General features: G+C 41.8%; 1 protein-coding gene across 1 annotated transcript in view; it reads left to right on the top strand.

The window, feature by feature from the left end:
- Positions 1 to 19,098, top strand: part of LOC126398252 (MAM domain-containing glycosylphosphatidylinositol anchor protein 2-like) — a 338,561-nt gene that overhangs the window by 163,835 nt on the left and 155,628 nt on the right. Inside the window, exons 4-6 of the mRNA XM_050057437.1 lie at positions 4,698 to 4,894; positions 14,682 to 14,814; positions 15,056 to 15,325. Of these exons, the coding sequence (XP_049913394.1) occupies positions 4,698 to 4,894; positions 14,682 to 14,814; positions 15,056 to 15,325 (600 nt within the window). The remainder of the gene's footprint in view (positions 1 to 4,697; positions 4,895 to 14,681; positions 14,815 to 15,055; positions 15,326 to 19,098) is intronic.

Below are 19,098 nucleotides of genomic sequence, written 5' to 3'. Positions count from 1 at the left end.
CTGCAGTGACGGTGCAGAGAGACACTGAGAGGGCCGATACAGGAGACCCAGAAACACTGAGAAGAGTCAGACTGGGGCTAAAACTGAGCGTCTTAGATGTGGCCAGAGGCATTATGTTCTCAGGTTGTCTGTCCGTCCATCCCATTCTCGTGTACATGGTATCTCAAGCACACCTTAACGAAAATGGCCCAAATGTTCGGTTGAACTCAAGGATGAACTGACTAGATTTTAGTGGCCACAGATCACTGTGACCTTGTCGGTCTCATTCTCCCGAGCATCATATCTCAAGACCACCTTGAGGGAAGTGTGAATACAGGTGCTCCAGCTCAGACAGTATAAGGAAAATAATGTGTTTTTAACGTTAAAGCATGTAATCATGTTCTAGTAGAAACCTCAAATATAAGTACGAACCTGAAGAAGAGCATAACAGATGCACTTTAACATGGAACTGACTGATTAATACAATACAATACAATACAATACAAATTTATTTATATAGCACATTTAAAAACAACAGCGTTGACCAAAGTGCTGTACATCAAATATAATATACAAAAAGTCAATAAATAAAACACAAGAAATGAAAACAAAATAAGACAACAAAAGGCTGCCAACTCTCATACAGGGGCAAAGAAGGCCGACGAAAACAGGTGGGTTTTTAAACGAGATTTAAATTAATCTGTAAGACTTCCTGGTTGACTTAACATCTTTTTTGTCAGCTAATAGTTTCAGCGACTCACCCCTAACATTTCATGCTGAACCCTCAGTGCCCATTATCTTAGGCTGCGTTCAAACCTGCCCTGTTTGGTTCGGTCCAGTCAAACTCAAGCTCGTTTGCCCCCTCAGTGCGGTTCGTTTGGGCACGTGTGAACACGGCAAGTGTGCACCAAAACAACCGGACCAAGACCTTCTTGAAGAGGTGGTCTCGGTTACGAACAAACTCTGGTGCAGTTCGTTTGTGGTGGGAACGTGTTCCGACCTCAACGTTTGCTTTACTTCCTGGATTTTTCCCACATGGAATTTCTGACCAATCAAGAGCAGCTTACTCACACAAGGCATTTGATCTGGTCCTCTTGTAAATGCTGCCGTGAGAACACGATCCAACTCTAGGCAATTATACAACCTTGTGACAAAATTAGTCCCTCAACTCTAGGCAATTATACAACCTTGTGACAAAATTAGTCCCTGATTCAGACCAAAGCAAGACGACTCTAGGTCTGAAAGCAGCCTTCATTTATCATTTATCTGAGGCTAGGTACCAGTGATATTTTAAAAATCAGACAAACTCCAGTATTCACATGAAGAGATGCCTTTTTATATGGTCGGGGAATATCTGAAGAGCCAGAAAATAATTTCACCTCTTATTGCTTCCTATTTATGTGGAGGTGGCTCTCCCTTTTTTAGTATTTAAACTTCGGCTTTTTAAAAAAAAAAGAGGCTTGAAGGTGAGGTCATTCACAGGGCAGGCTGCCAAGTAATAACTTCCCTAATCGCTTATGCCTCTCGCCCATATTTCTACCAAAAAATTCTACAGCGCGAGCAAGTCAGCCTTATTTGGAATGAGTGCAGGAGACAGCTGCTATCCAGAATCACCACCTCATTAACCCTGCATCTCGATAGCACCAATTAAGAAGTTCACACACGCTCTCGACCCTCCTTTTCCTCCTTTTGTCTCTGTTTCGCTCCGACTACGACCCCTCCTCTCCCCCCCGCTGTCTCTCGCTGTCCGTTGGCGCAAAATAAAAGCAAATTGCTTATCTGTGACATAACGGGGGCTGTTTTTACTCATGAAAGACGTTGCGTAAATGTCATCCAGGTCAGCGGCTCCCGCTGGTAATCACGCTGGGACAGTGATTATGTGAAATTAATCGCGGGCCTCTGTCGCTCATGGCTGACAGCCTGGGAGCCAGATAGGTGTTCTCTTCCCCGGTGACTTCGACAGATCAGGCGAGAGAGAGTGAAAGACATCAAAGACAAGAAAAAAAACTTGCATTAGATTAACACCCGAGAGACAACCCAGAAAAAGGTATGTGTGGGTCTGTACAAGGATGTTGGCGTCTGTGTGTGTGGGAAGGTGGAGTGAGGTAATGCGTGTGAGTTTTTGTGCAGGTGTATGCGCTTTCTTTTTGGGAGGGGGTGGTGGTGAGGGGGGGACATGAAAGGAAGGAAGCTATGGTTTGATGTGATAATGAAGCACCTTCTTTAATCCTCATCTTCTCTTTTATCCAAACCACTCACTTGTGCCTATTTGTCCAACAAATGTTTTGGTAGGCCTATAAAGCAGAAATCTCATCTCTGCTATTCAAACGGGAATATCGACATCTTCGGGTTTTGTTCGTCATTTGAGAGTATAAAAAGATTCGAGATAAACTAAGTGTTACACCTTTTTTTCCACTGCTTGTCTTGTGAGACCTCCTCACACACACACACGCACACACACAATATGTCTGGCATTTGCACCTTCCTGTGTTATGCTGCTCGAGCCTCCGTGTCTTAATATCAGAGAAACCCAGAGCTTTGAGACTTGTCATGGTTGGTGGGAGTGAGCAGGAGTGATGCTAAGGTTAGCTTGCTGGAGCGTTTAGCCGTACACGGGCAGATTTACCGGCCTGTGAACCCATAAACCTGCAATTACAAACCCTAACAACTCTGGCGCAGGCGGCCCTGTACACCGCACTTTTCCTCTGGGCTCGGGGATTTAAGCTTCACAATCAGTCAAGCGTGACTCCAGAAGCTAATTGCACAAGAGTGACACACACACACACACACACACACACACACACACACACACACACACACACACACACACACACGCTCGCACAGCATCCTTACGGGGGGAAAAAAGACTGATGGTGGATGTGGAATTTTGTTTGAAATTCATCAAATTTTAATCCAGTGCGTACATTTCCATATTTCCATATTTATCTCTTTGCGCTCCCAGCATCCACTTCCTCTCTGCATATCATTTCGGCCCTATTAATAGCTCTCCTTACCTAATACACAAACTCACACACTTGTCACCACGAGGGAAACAGAAAAAGACAACCTCCTATCAGGTCTGCCGCTCAAAGACACGTGTATCCCAAGGTAGACGGGGCTGTCAATGAATCACTCCATTTCTGCCACAGTTGGTAAATTGACTGTTGGAAGTGGGAAACAGATGAGGGGGGAGCTGGGAAGAGTCAGAGATAAGATGTAGGATTCATACTCTCCTCCTCTCTATAATGAATCAGTGTATTTACTTAGCAATCCGCTCCTCTAAAATGGCCCCACTATCGCTCTGTCTTCTCCCGAGCGTTGTCACCCCCCTCCTCTGTTTCTCCCCACCAACCCCAAAGGTAATTGCTCTTACCTGAGACACTGTAATGGATCCTGGATGAAGTATTGACCGCTGCTAGATTTTGATTAAGGGGCTGTAGGGCAGAACATGTCTTTAATGAAACTGAGGAATCAGCATTCCCTGGCTGGTGCGTGGAGGCTGGATGCTGTGCACCGTGGCCCACTGGCACCTTGATTAGGACCTGATCCCCAGCAAATCCAGAGGTGGGCCACAGCCACTGAATTAAAAGCGATGAATTCATCCATTAATAATACTTAAGGCGTGTTTAGTTTTTCTCTGGAGGCTTATAATCGTTAAAGATTTGGGTATTCATTTACTGTAAGCGGTTTGCACTCTCACTCACACAAGCGGCTCTCTCAATCACTCAATCATCCACCTTGTTGCTCACTCGCTGATGCACTAACTCGCTCATTAATACACTCAATCGCTTTCCCCTTCATATGCAAAAGGTCAGCCTTTATCAGTTACAATTTTAGCATGAGGGATAACTTGCATTAGCTTCTCTCATCCTCTCCCTTAAATTGCCTTTTTTTGCTCGTGTTAAAAACTGATTGCATCTCGGACGGAGATGAAAGGGAAACAGCTAGCTCCCCGCGTTCTTTGAGCGTGCAAATGGACATAATCTAAAAGGGGAGTATTAGCATGCTAAAAGACACCACAGCTATGATGAACACCATTTGCCAAGGCTTAATGCGATAGCCGGGTAAGATGATTAACTTTGAATCCATTTAATCAACCAAAAGCGCTTTCTCAAATAACCGACTGTCGAGCGTCGGGGTAAAACTTCCCTCAGATCTGTTGGGGAATGGGCAGAGGAACAGATGTGTCAAATCACAGAGTGGCGAAATCAGAGCGGAGGCCAGCCAAACATTGTTTCTTTGACGTGTGGGACATCAAATATCATTTCTGTGCACAGATTTCGTCGTCCTCACTCGTGTTTGAAGCTCACAATGGAGTGCGACTCGGAACATGAAGCAGCTCGCTCATTGACCGGGAAGTCAATGTGCCCTTGGGCTGCATCCTATTGACTTAAGTCATTCAAGTAGTGGGCTTCTCACCTCCCTTCCCACAACGACCCCGGCGTGCATGCTGATAACTGGCTCTCCCAGTGCAATGAAAATTCTGACCCTCTTGGTCAGACCTTTAACCACAATCAAGACAGCAGATTGTATTTGTGCTAATATAAAGATTTTATACCTGATGTGTTTGTTATTGCAGCCACAGCTCAGCAGATATGTGCAAGCTTTAAATGTGCTTTGTGTGACTAATTGATCCGAGGAGTCTTCCACTCCTTCGTTGATTGAACAACTCATCTGAAGAGTGTTTATTGATAGCTGTGTATGTGCTCCTCTCACAGACCTTGATGACCCGGTAGTGACGGTGCACCAGAGCATAGGAGAAGCTAAGGAGCAGTTCTACTATGAGAGGACTGTGTTTCTGCGCTGCGTGGCCAATTCCAACCCGCCTGTCCGCTACAGCTGGCATCGTGGGAGAGAGGTCCTGACGCAGGGCTCGGACAAGGGGGTGGAGATCTACGAGCCCTTTTTCACTCAGGTAAGACAGACGCAACATGATGAGAGTAAATGATTCACTTAATGTCAAACAGGTAAAGACTTAAAGGGACAGATCACCTTAAAATCAGACATACTTATTTTTCCTCTTATCTTTAGTGCTGTTTATCAGTCTAGATTGTTTTGCTGTGAGTTGCAGAGTGTTGGAGATATCAGCCATAGAGATGTCTGCCTTCTCTCCAATATAATGGAACTAGATGTGTCTTATGGCGAGTGCAACAGACGGACAATGACTGTTGACTACATAAAAGTGACATAGCAATGAGCTGACTGTCATTGAGCAAGGTATTCTTATAGAATGGATCGTATGATATCCAAAGAAAAATCCATGCACAACAGTTCATATAATATCATATGAATTTGCCCCCTACAAGTGACCTTACGTCCTTAACATACAGTTATGTAGTTAATGTAAAGTTACAGAGGTGAGGATGTACATTAAAATGACTCAAAGTTCACATGGTTCCGAACATGCGACAAAAGTCCTGGGCGAAAGTTCAATTTTTTGTGACCCATCCACCACCCCAACCTGCCTCCTTACAAACCCCTGGGACTGCTTCCTTGTTTACTGCCATCAGTGCATTGGTCACATGATCGCAGCCTTTCAAAATACATGGGTTACGAATTTGGGTGCTTTGCTTTTCATAGGAAATACATACGAAAACTTTGTAAGAACAGCCTGCATGGAGGGGTGGAGGGGATGGTGGATGGTGTGTCACTTGAGAGAGATGCCTACCTGTCATCGCTGCATTTCCAGCAGCTTTTACTCAACAAACATGGGTGTTTTTTAGGGACCTGTGTATTTGTTTCCACCAGAAACAGTTTGATAGTTTCACAAGAAGCATGTTTTTGACCACCAGAGACATCACCACGTTTCCAGCTGGGATAGTGCCACCAAAAGTGGGTATTTTAAGTTAAAAAATAATCTTTTTCTTAACATCTAAATCTCCTAAACCTAACCACATGTTGCCCACGGCATTGTTGAAACATGAAAAACCCTAAAGCTGACATAAAGCTACTCAGGATAATCCACAGACCATGTTGTGAGCTGTTTTACTTAGAAAGTATTTTCTTTCTACCGAACCACACCCTCCAACTGTATCACCACGCAGAAGGAAATGCGCACCAACTCATGGACGGGAGGATCCTGCTTGTGACAGTGCAGAATCTAAACATTGATGCTGTCCTTCTTAGCTGAGCTGTAAGGTTTGCTAGCTCAGTGGTGCCAGGTGAGCTAGCATTAGATGCACTCTTCCCTCTCCATGATGATACAGTTATTACAGAAAATAGTTCCTGCATGAAACTGCTCACAACAAGGTCTGTGGATCATCTTGAGTAACGAGGTCATGATTTCTGCAAAGAGACATTGCTGTTGAGTTTTTCAAATGTATTTTTTTGGCACTTTGAGCACCACAAGCTGAGTGACATCTAGTTCCATTATACTGGAGAGAAGGCAGACATCTCTACAGCTGATATCTCCAACACTCTGCAACTCACACCAAAACAATCTAGACTGATAAGTAGCACGACAGGTACGAGGAAAAACATATATGTGGCTGAACTGTCCCTTTAAAGTAGAATATGAAACTTGAGGACTTTGGCAGTCCTGAGTCTTGTAATGCTGCATTTTGTTGGCTGTCATAAAGACATGCACTTTCTGCCCCCCCCGCTCACTACAAAGAAAGGATAAGTAGGCTGATAGAGAACAGAGGATGTGAAACAACCATAATATGCTTTTGAAGGCAAAAGATGTGTTCATCAGGAGCTAAATTTGCTGAAGCTCTTTCAGGCAGTGCTCTCTCGTATTAAGAGATGCTCTCATGACCAGTGGCACCCTCCTGTGTGTAACCAAAGGAAGAGAAAAAAGAATCCATCAATCCAGCATTTCAGATGGAAAGAGCAGAGCAGGTTTAGAATGTATTAACATTATCAGACTGTTATGACGCAGTGCTCTCTCGCCATGAGAGGTTGTTTGTATCACAATGTTTGCGTGTAGCCATGGCTGCTAATTTAGACGTGTAAGAACTATGATTGTTTCAGTCACAATAGGGTGAGCGAGGAATTTTTGCAGAAACAATCAATAATTGTGTTTACACAATTATTATAACTGCCATTTCAAAGAATGAAAATGATGATCCCTGAACATAAAGTAAACCAATTCTATTAGCAGCCGTCTTATTATAATCATGAGTAATCAAAGCTCTGATGTAGGGGAAGCCAAAAGGGTACGCTCTAAGAATAACTGAGGTCAAGCCAGCTGTCACTCAGATCTCTGTGGTCAGATTAGCCGACACTACAACTGTAGTGCACCTGTATACTGACATTTACGGTAAATGCATTCAAATGGCCCGGATTGAACTGACAAGGAGAGCTGGCGACAGACTTGGTGAAGTTAGCTCAAGATACAACAGGGTTTAAATAGAATACATATATTTGGAAATAAGATTAATTGGCTTATACTCACAAGAGGTATAAAACACATTACCTGCGTCCCTTATAAATTAAAAATAAAATACCACTAAATTGTAAAGGAAATGTCTCAATTCTTAAATTGTTGGGGTTGCTGGCAAAATAAATAAATAAAAATAATATACTACATTAAAACATTATTATTATATGATAATATATATAAATATCATTTAAAAAAATCAAGCATTTTTACTGTCTGTACTGTACTACTCTCAGATGTGTACAGATTTTTTTTATATTTTTAAACATCATAAAAGAAGTTTGGGAACTTTACAAACTCTAATAGTTCACGAATTATGTGACAAATCGGGATGAGCGAGTACACCATTATCTTAATCCGTATCTGTACCCATGGTGGGCGGGGTTTGGGTGGATGTGGGTGGGGTTTAAATCTGAAGTGGGTGGGCCATAATTAGAAGTTGACACCTTATGCCTGAAATTAATATGGGGTGATCAGAAGTTGCTTTATTTATCATTTATTAGAAAAGTATTTACAGAACAATCTCTGAATTAGGCTTCAGATCATGTTTGATTATGAGAGACTGAACACAGCTGCCCAACCTTCATCATGAATACAGATAGTGACACATTTTACTTGTATTATACTCATAAAAAGTACATAATTTGTAGCGGATGCTTGTTTCACCTGATGGTTTGGGCTCAATCCAAGTGACAAATATGATTTTGTAGGATTTTTAAATGTTGAAACAGAGTAATTGTTGAGATTAACAGAGAAATCTTTAAACTTGCATGTTTAAATACTCATATATACACTGAACAAAAAATGTTAGTGCAACACTTTTGTTTTTTGCTCCTATTTTTCACAGGTTTAAGTTCAATACTTTTTTATTTGCAAAAAAAGAAAAAAACTGATTTCTCTCAAATCTTGCATTTGTGATAGAATATGTGTTAGTGAGCACTTCTCCTTCTCCAAGAACACCCATCCACCAGGTGTGGCAAATCAACATGCTGATTAAACAGCATCGTTACACACAGGTGTGTCTTGGGATGGTCACAGTTAAAGGTCACACTGAAATGTGCAGTCAGATCTTGAAAACAGACCTTAATTTGAATTTCACAGGATGAACGCTACGGAAATGCATTTTTTTTTTTGGTCACAAATACCCAAAAAATCAGTCAGTACCTGATGTAACTTCCATTTGCCTCATGCAGTGCGACACATCTCCTCCTCATAGAGTTGATCAGGTTGTTGATTGTGGAATGTTGTATGTTGGCCCACTCCTCTTCAATGCTGTGCAGAGTTGCTGGATATTGGCAGGAATTGGAACACTCTGTCGTTCACACCGATGCAGAGCATCCCAAACATACTCAGTGCATGGCATGTCTGCACTTCATGCAGGCCATGCAACAATTGGGATGTTTTCAGCCTCCAGGAATTGTGTACAGATCCTTGCAACATGAGGCTATTAACAAATTTGCAACCACAATAAGTCTTAAAAATAAAATAAGTCTTTTGTGCAGATTAAAAAAGGGTTCGATCTTCAATTTAAACCAGTGAAAAATGGGAGCATTAAGAAGTGTTAAATTTTTGTTGAGTGTATCTGTGTTTTCCTGTGATCACTTGGTGAAACATCATTGCTACTAATGTGAGGAGTCAAAAACAGTAATCAGGGAATTTAGACAGTGTTTTAACATAGCCTTTTATTTATGTTAATATAAAGGTAAACCAAGCAAATTTATATTATTCTTTAATGATATATCAAACAAGTTGGCCTCCATATTACTCTCTACCTTTCAGGTAGGTCTCTGTCTCAAAAAGGTTGGTGACTTCTGCTCTAATGTCATATAATACAGTACCTTACATGTACTTTAAGGCCTTAAATAGGCACTACAACTTGGTAAATGGTAGGGGTGGAAATCACCAGAGGCTCCATGATACAATTTTATCAAGTTACAACACAATAGTACTGCGATTTTAAACATTTTGGGAAATGCTAAGTAATGCGACATGTATTGCAATATATATTGTGATTTATTTCGTTTTTTTAACTGCAAATTATGTCCCTAAAGGCCCAGACACACCAAACCAACATCAAAGAAATAGCAGCGACAAAAGCCAACTGTTGTGTTGCCTCACATTGCCAGTGTCTCAGCCAGAAAGTTGCACATGAACACAGGAAGTAACTCTCCACACCAGCAGACAGCGGTGGGTCTGTAATAGTCATTCAAAAAGGGAAACCGGAAGACTGTCATGATGCTAGTTAGCTAGTTAGCTTATTAACAACACAATCAAGTTGAAAGAACAAAACATATTTACAGTGCGCCAGTGAACAATACCACAAACCACCAGGAAATGTTTCTGCTAAAGAGCTCAGTGGCAAAGTTTGTTTTGGTCTCACTCCCTCTTGACTTTAGCTTTTTGTTTACTTTCCTCACTTCCGTTTCTCTTCTTGTGCACTGAGCTGAACTGCCATTCAGAGTGTTTTAATTCACAGACATGTTCCGCCATCTCTGGCAGCGATTCAACATGCTGTATTGGCTGAAAAAAAGTTGACAATGGCTAATGGTGCATGCGCACCAAAAAGACTAGAGGGACACATGTTCACCGACGGCCCAACATTGACCAACGGCCGACTGTCAGCTTGGTGTGTCAGGGCCCTTATAGGTAAACTTTGTCTGATTCTATTTTATCTAATAAGATAAAGTTTTCGGTCTGGTCATCTCACACCTAAATCATTTTTATTGCAGTTAACATGTATGTAGCGACCAAAAAAAGCAATTGATTTTATTATTCTAGTGAGTTACCAAAAGTTGAATTTTTATCTGCAGTTATTTATATAATGGAAAAAAATAAGTACTTCTCATCCCTTTATTGAAAATACATGAAATATAAATAAACAAAATAGTATAGATATTAGATAAAATATTGCCATGCAAATATTGTGATACTTTGCTGCCCATTTTTCCCTTAGCCCTTGTAAATGATGACCTCATAAACCTGTTGTGACAATGAGTAAGAAGTGCAGTATAATGAGTTAGCTGCAGTAGCTAATTGAAGAATCAAAACAACGTCTTGTTACCAAGGTGACATATTCCACATTGAGACACCTTAATAGTAGTGTTGCTGGAATACTAACACCACCCCTCGTTGATAAAGCTACAGGACGGTTAAAGCTGTACTCGTTAACCCTACAGTCTGAATAACAGCAGCTCCACCAACCCAGTTTCACAGAGTTACATGCACAATGAGTAATTGCACACAGACAAAGATTGGCTTCTCTTCACAGTCAGTTCCCTCTATTGTGGATTTTCTTTACAATTTGGAAATTGAGAAACTTTTCCTCTAAAAAGGATCTTGTGCCGTCAACAAAGAGCTGATTGAGATTGCTCTGTTACTGGTGAGGGAATTGTAGTGTTTGAATTGATTGAGTTGAATGTGATTTGTATGTTGAACCGGGCAGAGAGAGAGAGAATGGAAATGTACAAGAAAAGAGAAAAAGACACGCGAGAGAGGAAAAGAGGCTTAAGAAACAGAGAGAGAAAAAGGAAGTGAAATTGATGTTTGGCCAAATGGAGAAAGATGGCCGGGGACTAATGGAGTGGGTGAAAGATGCTGAAGAAGCCGTGCAACTGGGCCTCATCAGACACTCTTCCCTTCTCCATCCTGCTCTCCATACCTCCTTCCCTCGCTCCTTCATCCTGCCCTCTATTAAAGCTTTAATTGGGTCTGAACATTTGAGCGCAACCCGAACCCACAGATTAGCTTTGTGACAGTCCATCCCCAAATAAATCCTGACTAAACTCCTAGTAATTTGCTCATATAAATGGCTAATAACATTATTTTCACCACTATGTCTGAACTTGCCTGAAACATACTCAGACAATCGAGTTACAAATTCATAACTGAACCAAAATCGAGCCTACGGGGGCGAAGTTGAGTCCATTAAAGTGCAGCCGGGCCTCCATTTTGGCCAGACAGATTTATGAATTAAGTTCGTCTCTATACCATCTTCCCTCCATTATTCTTCATTCCAGCTTCATTCCCTCGCACCTTTTTTCCGTCTACCAAATGTTTTTTATATTCCCACTGATACTGTAGAAATGCAGAGGTGGCATTTCAAACTCTGTACTGAGAACCGCCTCATAATTAAGTGATGCCCAGAGCTGTGCTTTTATTGTAGAAACTCTGTCCTTTCTGCTGTCTGTTACTTTCTCCTCCACCTCTCTCTCCATAATTTTCCCCACAAAGTGCCAGAGAATAACACAATTATCGGAGGTATAATGGAGCCATTTCTCATCCCCCGTCAGATCCCCGCCTCTTTATTGTAGTCGATATGTTTTGATGTTTGTGATGGAGTTTGATGTTTTCTTGCGGTGTGATGTTCTGTTTGAGCGTGTGGGCTAGCTGTTAAGGAGGTTACCATTCAAAGCCCAGTTAGCAACATACTGCTCATCACCCAGCGGAGCTCTTTGGTTCAGCTTCCTCACTCATTTTCACAGCCTCCATGTAGTCAGGAGAGTAGTTTTTCTGCTGCTAGCATGAAAAATGTTCTCATTTGCATCGTTACTACCAGTCTAAAGGGACAGTTCACCCCACATCAAATACACACATTTTTCCTCTTACCTTTCGTACCATTTATCAGTCTAGACTGTTTTTAAATACATTTAAAAAACATCAATGTCTCATTCCAGAAATCATGACCTGGTTACTCAAGATGATCCACAGACCTTGTTGTGAGCAGTTTCATGCAGGACCTATTTTCTTTCTATCAAACTACACCCACCACACAGAAGTAAGGGTGCATCTATTGCTAGCTCACCTAGCACCGCTGAGCTAGCTATAATTACAGCTCAGCCGAGGAGGACGATATAAATCTTTACATCTGGCACTGTCACAGGCACGAGCCTCTCATCCATGAGTAGATGCACACTTTCTCAATTTTTACATGTTAACAACACTGGTTAACTTGTGTTTAGGGTGTAGGCACAAATACAACCACTGTTTGTGGCACTATTTCTGGCAATGGGTCACTAAAAACACCCACGTTTGGTGAGTAAAAAGCCACTGGACATGCAGCAATTACCTGCTAAAAAAAACAACCATTATTCGTCTGTTGGTCTAAAACGGTGGTCTGCAGCTTGGCAGGCATCTTCCTTGAGGGACAGGGCAGAGTTCAATAGACAGAAAATAGTTCCTACATGAAACTGCTCAAAGCAAGGTCTGTGTATTATCTTGAGTAACCAGGTCATGATTTCTGGAAAGAGACATTCAGACCCGGCTGCAGAAACAAATTAAAGGGGGGGCACTAAATTTTTTTAGGGGGGCAAACTTTTTCAAACTACTTCAGGCTGAACAATGGCTCTGTGACCACTCCTACAGTGCTGAGAAATATTATTTTCCCTCACCAAAAAGAGGCAGTTCATCCCAAAATCTAAAAAAACAAACAAAAAACAATATTGTAGTGCTCTGTCCATTTATTCAACTCAAAAGTCAAGCATTTCTGGAGACATAAGCACTGATGTCAAGCTGAACACTGAAGTAAACATTCAAACTAGGAGAGGTAGCTACAGCAGCTAGGGAGCACAAGGAGCAGAACAAATCAGTGTTACCCTTCTGCCTTTAAGTACCCTAAGTGGGTGTATCTGTAAGATGTGTGTGTGTGTGTGTGTGTGTGTGTGTGTGTGTGTGTGTCACTTTCAGTAGAGTGGCTTACGTTTCCAGTTAAAGTCAATGGTGCTGCTGCTTCCTGCTCCCCCCCGTTCGCGTTGTCACTTCTCGTCGTTATATTTTTTTGGAAATAATTCCGGATATCCATAGCTCGCGCCTCGCGGCGATATTAATTATCGATGCTGTCCATGAATGAATGAGTCAGCACCCGCCCCCCTCTGTCTGTAATTGGCTGAAAGTTGACTTCATTTGTTGGTTGGATTGGTTGAACTGTATGATCGTCAAAATGAGATAGGAATAAGAGAGAGTTGGCCACTCTGAGTTAAAAAACAAAACCCCCCAAAAATAAACAGCTTCCAGTCGAGGGCGGGCACAGCTGACTCTGTGGGCGGGCACTGCCCCCCAATGCCCGCCCATGCCGCCGGGTCTGGAGACATTGCTGTTGAGTTTTTAAAATGGTTTAGGCGTTTTGTGCACCACAAGCTGAGTGACATCTAGTTCTGTTATATTGGAGAGAAGGCAGACATCCCTATGGTGGATGTCTCCAGCACCAAAACCATCTAGACTGATAAATAGGTCTACAGCTGAGAGGAAAAATGTTTATTTTTTTATCTAGGGGCTCTGTCCCTTTGAGTTCATGAAGGTGGTTTTGATTCTAGGTTCCCAAAGACGATCATTTCCTCCCTTAAATATGTCATTTAAAACATCAAAACGAAACTGAATGTTTTCTCCTGACAGCGACAATAAACTCCTCCGTAATTTCTTTGCCCTTTACCGACAGCCGTAAGACCCGTTCCCGAAGCTCCTGTGTACTTTAGCGTTCAATCTTTCCATCAATATGGCCATCAATCCCCCTGTCCCATTCGCTTTAATGTGTTTGTCCTTTCCACTCCTTTCTCTGCCCCTTGCATTTTCCAAATAGATTTTCCTTCCAATCTGCCCCCCTCCCCTGCTGTGAGTAAAGCTTGCACTCTGAATACCGCAGACCTCATCTGCTGATATCTGCTCCAAAGCAGAGGAGGTGACAGAGAAAGAAAGGAAGAGGAGTGTGGGGGTCCATGGCTAATCTAATACAATTAAGTTACCCATGAGCCTCATTGGATATGAAAGACGTGAGTGATTGCCATGTTGTGTGGACTGCCGCAGCGTGCGTCTGACTCATGTTTTAATCTGCCGCCTCCCCCCTCCAACCCGACACCCACACACTGGAGGCAGCCCGATCAAAGGTTCACATCCTCATCACAGCCTTCTGGGCAGGGCACATGGTTGAATCAAACACACATTATAAGTGAGATAGCCGTTTCTGTGGAGGGAACCCCCTGCTGAGCCCATCCATATTTCTCTAGCTGAATGGTAAAATACTGCAGGGCCATTGACTAGAAAGTAATCCACACGTTGGTATTAAGCGAGTTGACACATCCATTTCCTTTAAAACCACCACCATTCTTTCCTATAGTGATTTTACAGCAGTATTCTGGAGCTCTGCTTCCTTTTCTTTTCATTTTGGACTTCATTAAAGCTGAATACATATTCATCCCTTTGACCTTTCTTTGGAGCAGTTTGGCCTTTGTCATCTCCGTCCCACTACCTAGTTTTCTGCTGTTTTTGACTTGATTATGTTGATATTTTTGCACACATTTGCATACCAGTGTTGGTTTGGTCTGAGCTGCAGGGGGAAACGAAGATTTTGAAGCTGAAGAACCTGCGTCCTCAAGACTACGCCAACTACAGCTGCATCGCCTCTGTGAGAAATGTGTGTGGGATCCCTGACCGCAGTGTTATCTTCAGACTCACCAATAAGACAGGTACTTAAGAGTGTTGACTTTACTGCATCGTTATTTTTTTAGGAAATTACACCCAAAATGTTGATATTATTCCAAGTAGACTGCAAAATGAGGAAATTCTGCGAAGGTGTCTTATTAAATGTAGGACAGACATGGAAACAGACAGATGAAGTGAACCGACATATTCTGTAACTGTCATACCTGCCAAAGTTGTCCATCTGCTGCCAATCTTTCTAAGACTCAGCGCGCTCTCCCTCCACAGCCTCCCCGTCCATCAAGCTGCTGGTGGAGGATCCTATCGTAGTGAATCCTGGCCAGACGGTATCCTTGGTGTGCATCACCACAGGTGGAGAGCCGCCCCCGATTCTCACCTGGGTCAGCAGCAATGACAGCCTGCCACAAAGGAGCGTGGTGAAGGGCGGCACGCTCACACTCCCGGCCATCACCTCAGACGAGGCGGGGGTCTACAGCTGCGTGGCCAGCAACAACGTGGGGAACCCGGCAAAGAAGTCCACCACCATTGTGGTGCGAGGTGAGACGGCATGACTGCATGATCCCCTATGGAATCCCAAATTAGGGCTGTCAAGTGATTTAAAAAAAATAATTGAATTAATTACATGCTCTGTGATTAATTAATCCAAATTAATGTGAAAGTATTTAAGAAACCAGTTCAAATGAATTTTGGCAGATGTGTCGTAGAAAAGCTGCTGGATTTTGGACACAGTTGTCCCCCTGTCCTCTATCACCCAAACTGGTCTGCAGTCCATTGCAATCCATTTTGCCAGGAAGTTGGTTAGCTGGTCACAAGTAGACTTACTCAGTTTGCGTCTGATGAGGCTGGCTGATAGCGCTAGCATCAGAGGCTATAGAGTGCCGAAGTCACGCCGCTTCCGGTGAAGCTCATGGGACCTTAGATCGGAAAAAATATGAATGGCAGTGAATGAGGAGAGAAATATTATCTTTTGGTCTCGTTTGAGTTGTGACATGAAATCCAAATATGTCGTTAATGAATTTAAAACATAAATTTTAAGGTCAAGAAAGTCATACTTTGTGGTAAAACTGTTGAGATATAAAACATAAATTTTATATCTCACACAGACCTAAAATGAGGTCTGTGTTTACTACAGACCTCATTTTAGGCATTTAACAAAACAAAAAAAAAAAATCCATAGACTTCGAGACAAAGGAGCTGGGAGTGCAGAAATAAACTATGATGAAATAAAAACGAACTCTAATGCACTATTATGAGAACTAGAACAATGAAATAACACTTCAGAATGTGTTGAGTTTTAATAATTTATCACAATTTTTCAGTCTCATAAGTTATTTTACACAATTCATTTATGTTATTATTTAACATTGTCTTCTTTATTAATGCTTTATTACTCAAAGTGCTGTCTATAGAGTGCAACAGGAATGAGTCCTAAAATCCAGAAATGAGGTAGCATTTTAGCCAGGCTAACATTAGCTCTTGCTGGCTGCAGCTAACTGCAAAAAACAAAGATGTAGACTACTTGTGTTTGTTTGTCTTTATCTGGGGACATTTATAGAGTCAAAACCCTGCTGAGGTCACTCAAAATGAACCACCTAGCTGCTGTTGCTAATGTTGAGTCTTCACTTGGATGCTGAGAAATAATCTAAGCTTACAAGCTAGCAAGTTAGCTGCTAGTTAGCGCTAATTAGATAGCATATGCAGCCTTGTTAAGCTCAATAAAAGCAGACTTTAGTTACTGTGTGTGTGTGTGTGTGTGTGTGTGTGTGTGTGTGTGTGTGTTGTGCTTATGTGTGGCAGTGGATTCCAGTGAGGTGATTCAGAATAACTTTGACATTGTTGTGTTAGCTAACAGGCGCTAGCTAGCTAAATTTGGTTAGCAGTTGTGAGTCTTGCTAAAAGAGGCTGAAGTGAATTGCTAAAAGGTGAGGGGGCTGTTATGAGGGGGACATTATGAGTTAAAATGTGACATAAATAAAAGTAGCATTGGTGATAATAATAATTATAAATGAAAAAAGGGATTTCTGAAATAAAAAGTCATATAATTGCATCAAAATAAAGAATTAATATAATTGATTTAATATATTTAATTACTGCAGTTTATTGCTCCATTAATTTGTATTTATTGTATTTATTAATATAATTATTTGTTTAATTTTACCAAAGGACCTGGTATATAATCTGTCAAGAGCCTCAAATGTTGTGCAAATTTCCTCTTTGCTTCCTGAGGATGGTGGTAAAGCATGCACAGTTTGTATGATTGTGCACATGTAACCAAAGGCATTGCATTTGTTTCTTTATATGGATTTATAATTAATTTACTCAGAGTATTGCTGAATGTCCTTCAGATATGTTCTTACAGTTTGATATTATAAACATACTAAGCTTCAGATCTCACTGCTGTTACCGCTCGGGCTACTTAAAGACAGACAAGGACGGCGCTGGAAGCAAAAGAGAGTGAAACCACGAATTAAAATACACAGATTTTAGGAGTGGTTAACACAAATTTGACAAGAGCATCAGGGCAAGGGCTGCCTGCAGCTGCCTGTTAGGTCATTATGAAAAAATGATTTTGTCTCTAAGCAGCTCTTCACCTGAGAAGCACAGAAGGCAGAAGAGCATCTGATCTTGTGTAGCTCATTACTGAGACTACCCTTATCAAAGTGCCATGTTCTACATGCTCGTCATAGTGACAGCTCCCTGTCAGTGTAGCTACACAAGAGGTGAAGGGCACTTTTATTTATCTACACACACGTGATATGTACAGTAAATGCTCAAAAAACTACTTTGAAGGTTAATACTCAAGACAGGCAATCAAACCACCTGTAAAGAAAATCTGTTTTGATATAAGACCTGCACAGATGCGACATGATGCACGAGGAAATCGACTTTCATACTCTTAAATTGACTGCTATTACTAAACTGGAGGATTAAGGATGGTGTGTGACTTGGCTTTCATCTGTGACACAAAAGAGGATCCCAACGTCCTGAATATGAAACTGCAGGAACCTCTTCCAGGTAAATAAAAAGACGCATTAATTAGTGGAAGCCTCACACACAAAATGGCTTCCACAGGAGGATCCAAATGTGAATTTTAACTTCCCAGAGAACATCACGCACACACAAATGAAATCACATTTGAGAGTTTAGAGAGTTTAGCAGATTGGCTCGGAAAGTTTCTCACAGAGTTCTCTCCTTTCATCAAAGAGATTATGCCACAGCTCCATCATCAGGTCGCCTCTGTGCTCAGCCTGTTTGGAGGCATTTATTTATGCAGCCATATACTCTCTGGGATGAAAATCAAATCATCAACAAATCATTTCTGATGGCCCCCCTGACAGATAAAACCCCGTCTCTGCATTGTGAAAGTGCCCATATAGTTGAGGACTTAAGAATTGAGAGGTTTACATCAAAGGGAAGGTGTCAGGTGTCCCATGGCAGCAAATAAGTCAGAGCACATTCACAGCAGGCAATCGCTGCAATAAATATCACCCTCATTGATGTGTCAAACGTCTGGAGCTGACAATGCTTCTCATATGGGATCTTCATCAAATATCATCAAAAAAAAATTTGCCACCCTCCTTAAATATCTATGATGTTTGAATTCAGAGGCATTGATGTGTCACATTTAAGGCTGCAGAGCATTGTCTGTATTTGTTAAAAGTTAAATGGGACAAATATGCATTATTCTGCTTGACTAAATGTCAGGCAGGAAATGTAGCCACTGATTTGTCGGGAAGTGCAGGGCTTTATGACAAAACAAGCAGGCTGCTGTCATTTGGCTCCGTCAGTCCAGATGTTTAAGCCTAAATGTATAACTGTTGACTCTTTAAAGTGGAAACAGACAACTTTTCACCCCCTTTGCACTGCTGTCACAAAGACAACTGGATTGCTTTCCGATTTCTTTAAAGCCTAGCAATGGGGCTCTTTTGCTTTTGCCAGGAAGAGTTTCCACAGCTCCTTTGGTTGTTTCTCCGTCCACCGTTTCCACAACTGGGTATAGGGCTTATAGGGAACCAGTCCAAATGCTGATGGTTTCATTATTCTGTAACCATTGCATTACGTGCAATCAGCACTTACTTCATGATGATAAGTAAAAGGGATACTTCACCCATAAAATAACCATTTGTATATCTGTTGACCCTTCGTACTTTGTACCATCAGACTGACAGCAACACAGCTGTGCTCCATTGACTCTAATGCAGTCGTTTCAGATTTCCTTCATTTTCAGGCTGGTTTTGTGGATGTGGAGCTAAATGTTGTGCCTGGGGCACGTCGTGTATTAATGATACTCGTTACCTGGAGAGGTTGGA

The sequence above is a fragment of the Epinephelus moara genome, chromosome 12, assembly GCF_006386435.1.
Source record: "Epinephelus moara isolate mb chromosome 12, YSFRI_EMoa_1.0, whole genome shotgun sequence".
Taxonomy (NCBI): domain Eukaryota; kingdom Metazoa; phylum Chordata; class Actinopteri; order Perciformes; family Serranidae; genus Epinephelus; species Epinephelus moara.
Note: the sequence above shows the minus strand (reverse complement) of the source record. Positions and strands in the feature narration are given on the sequence as shown.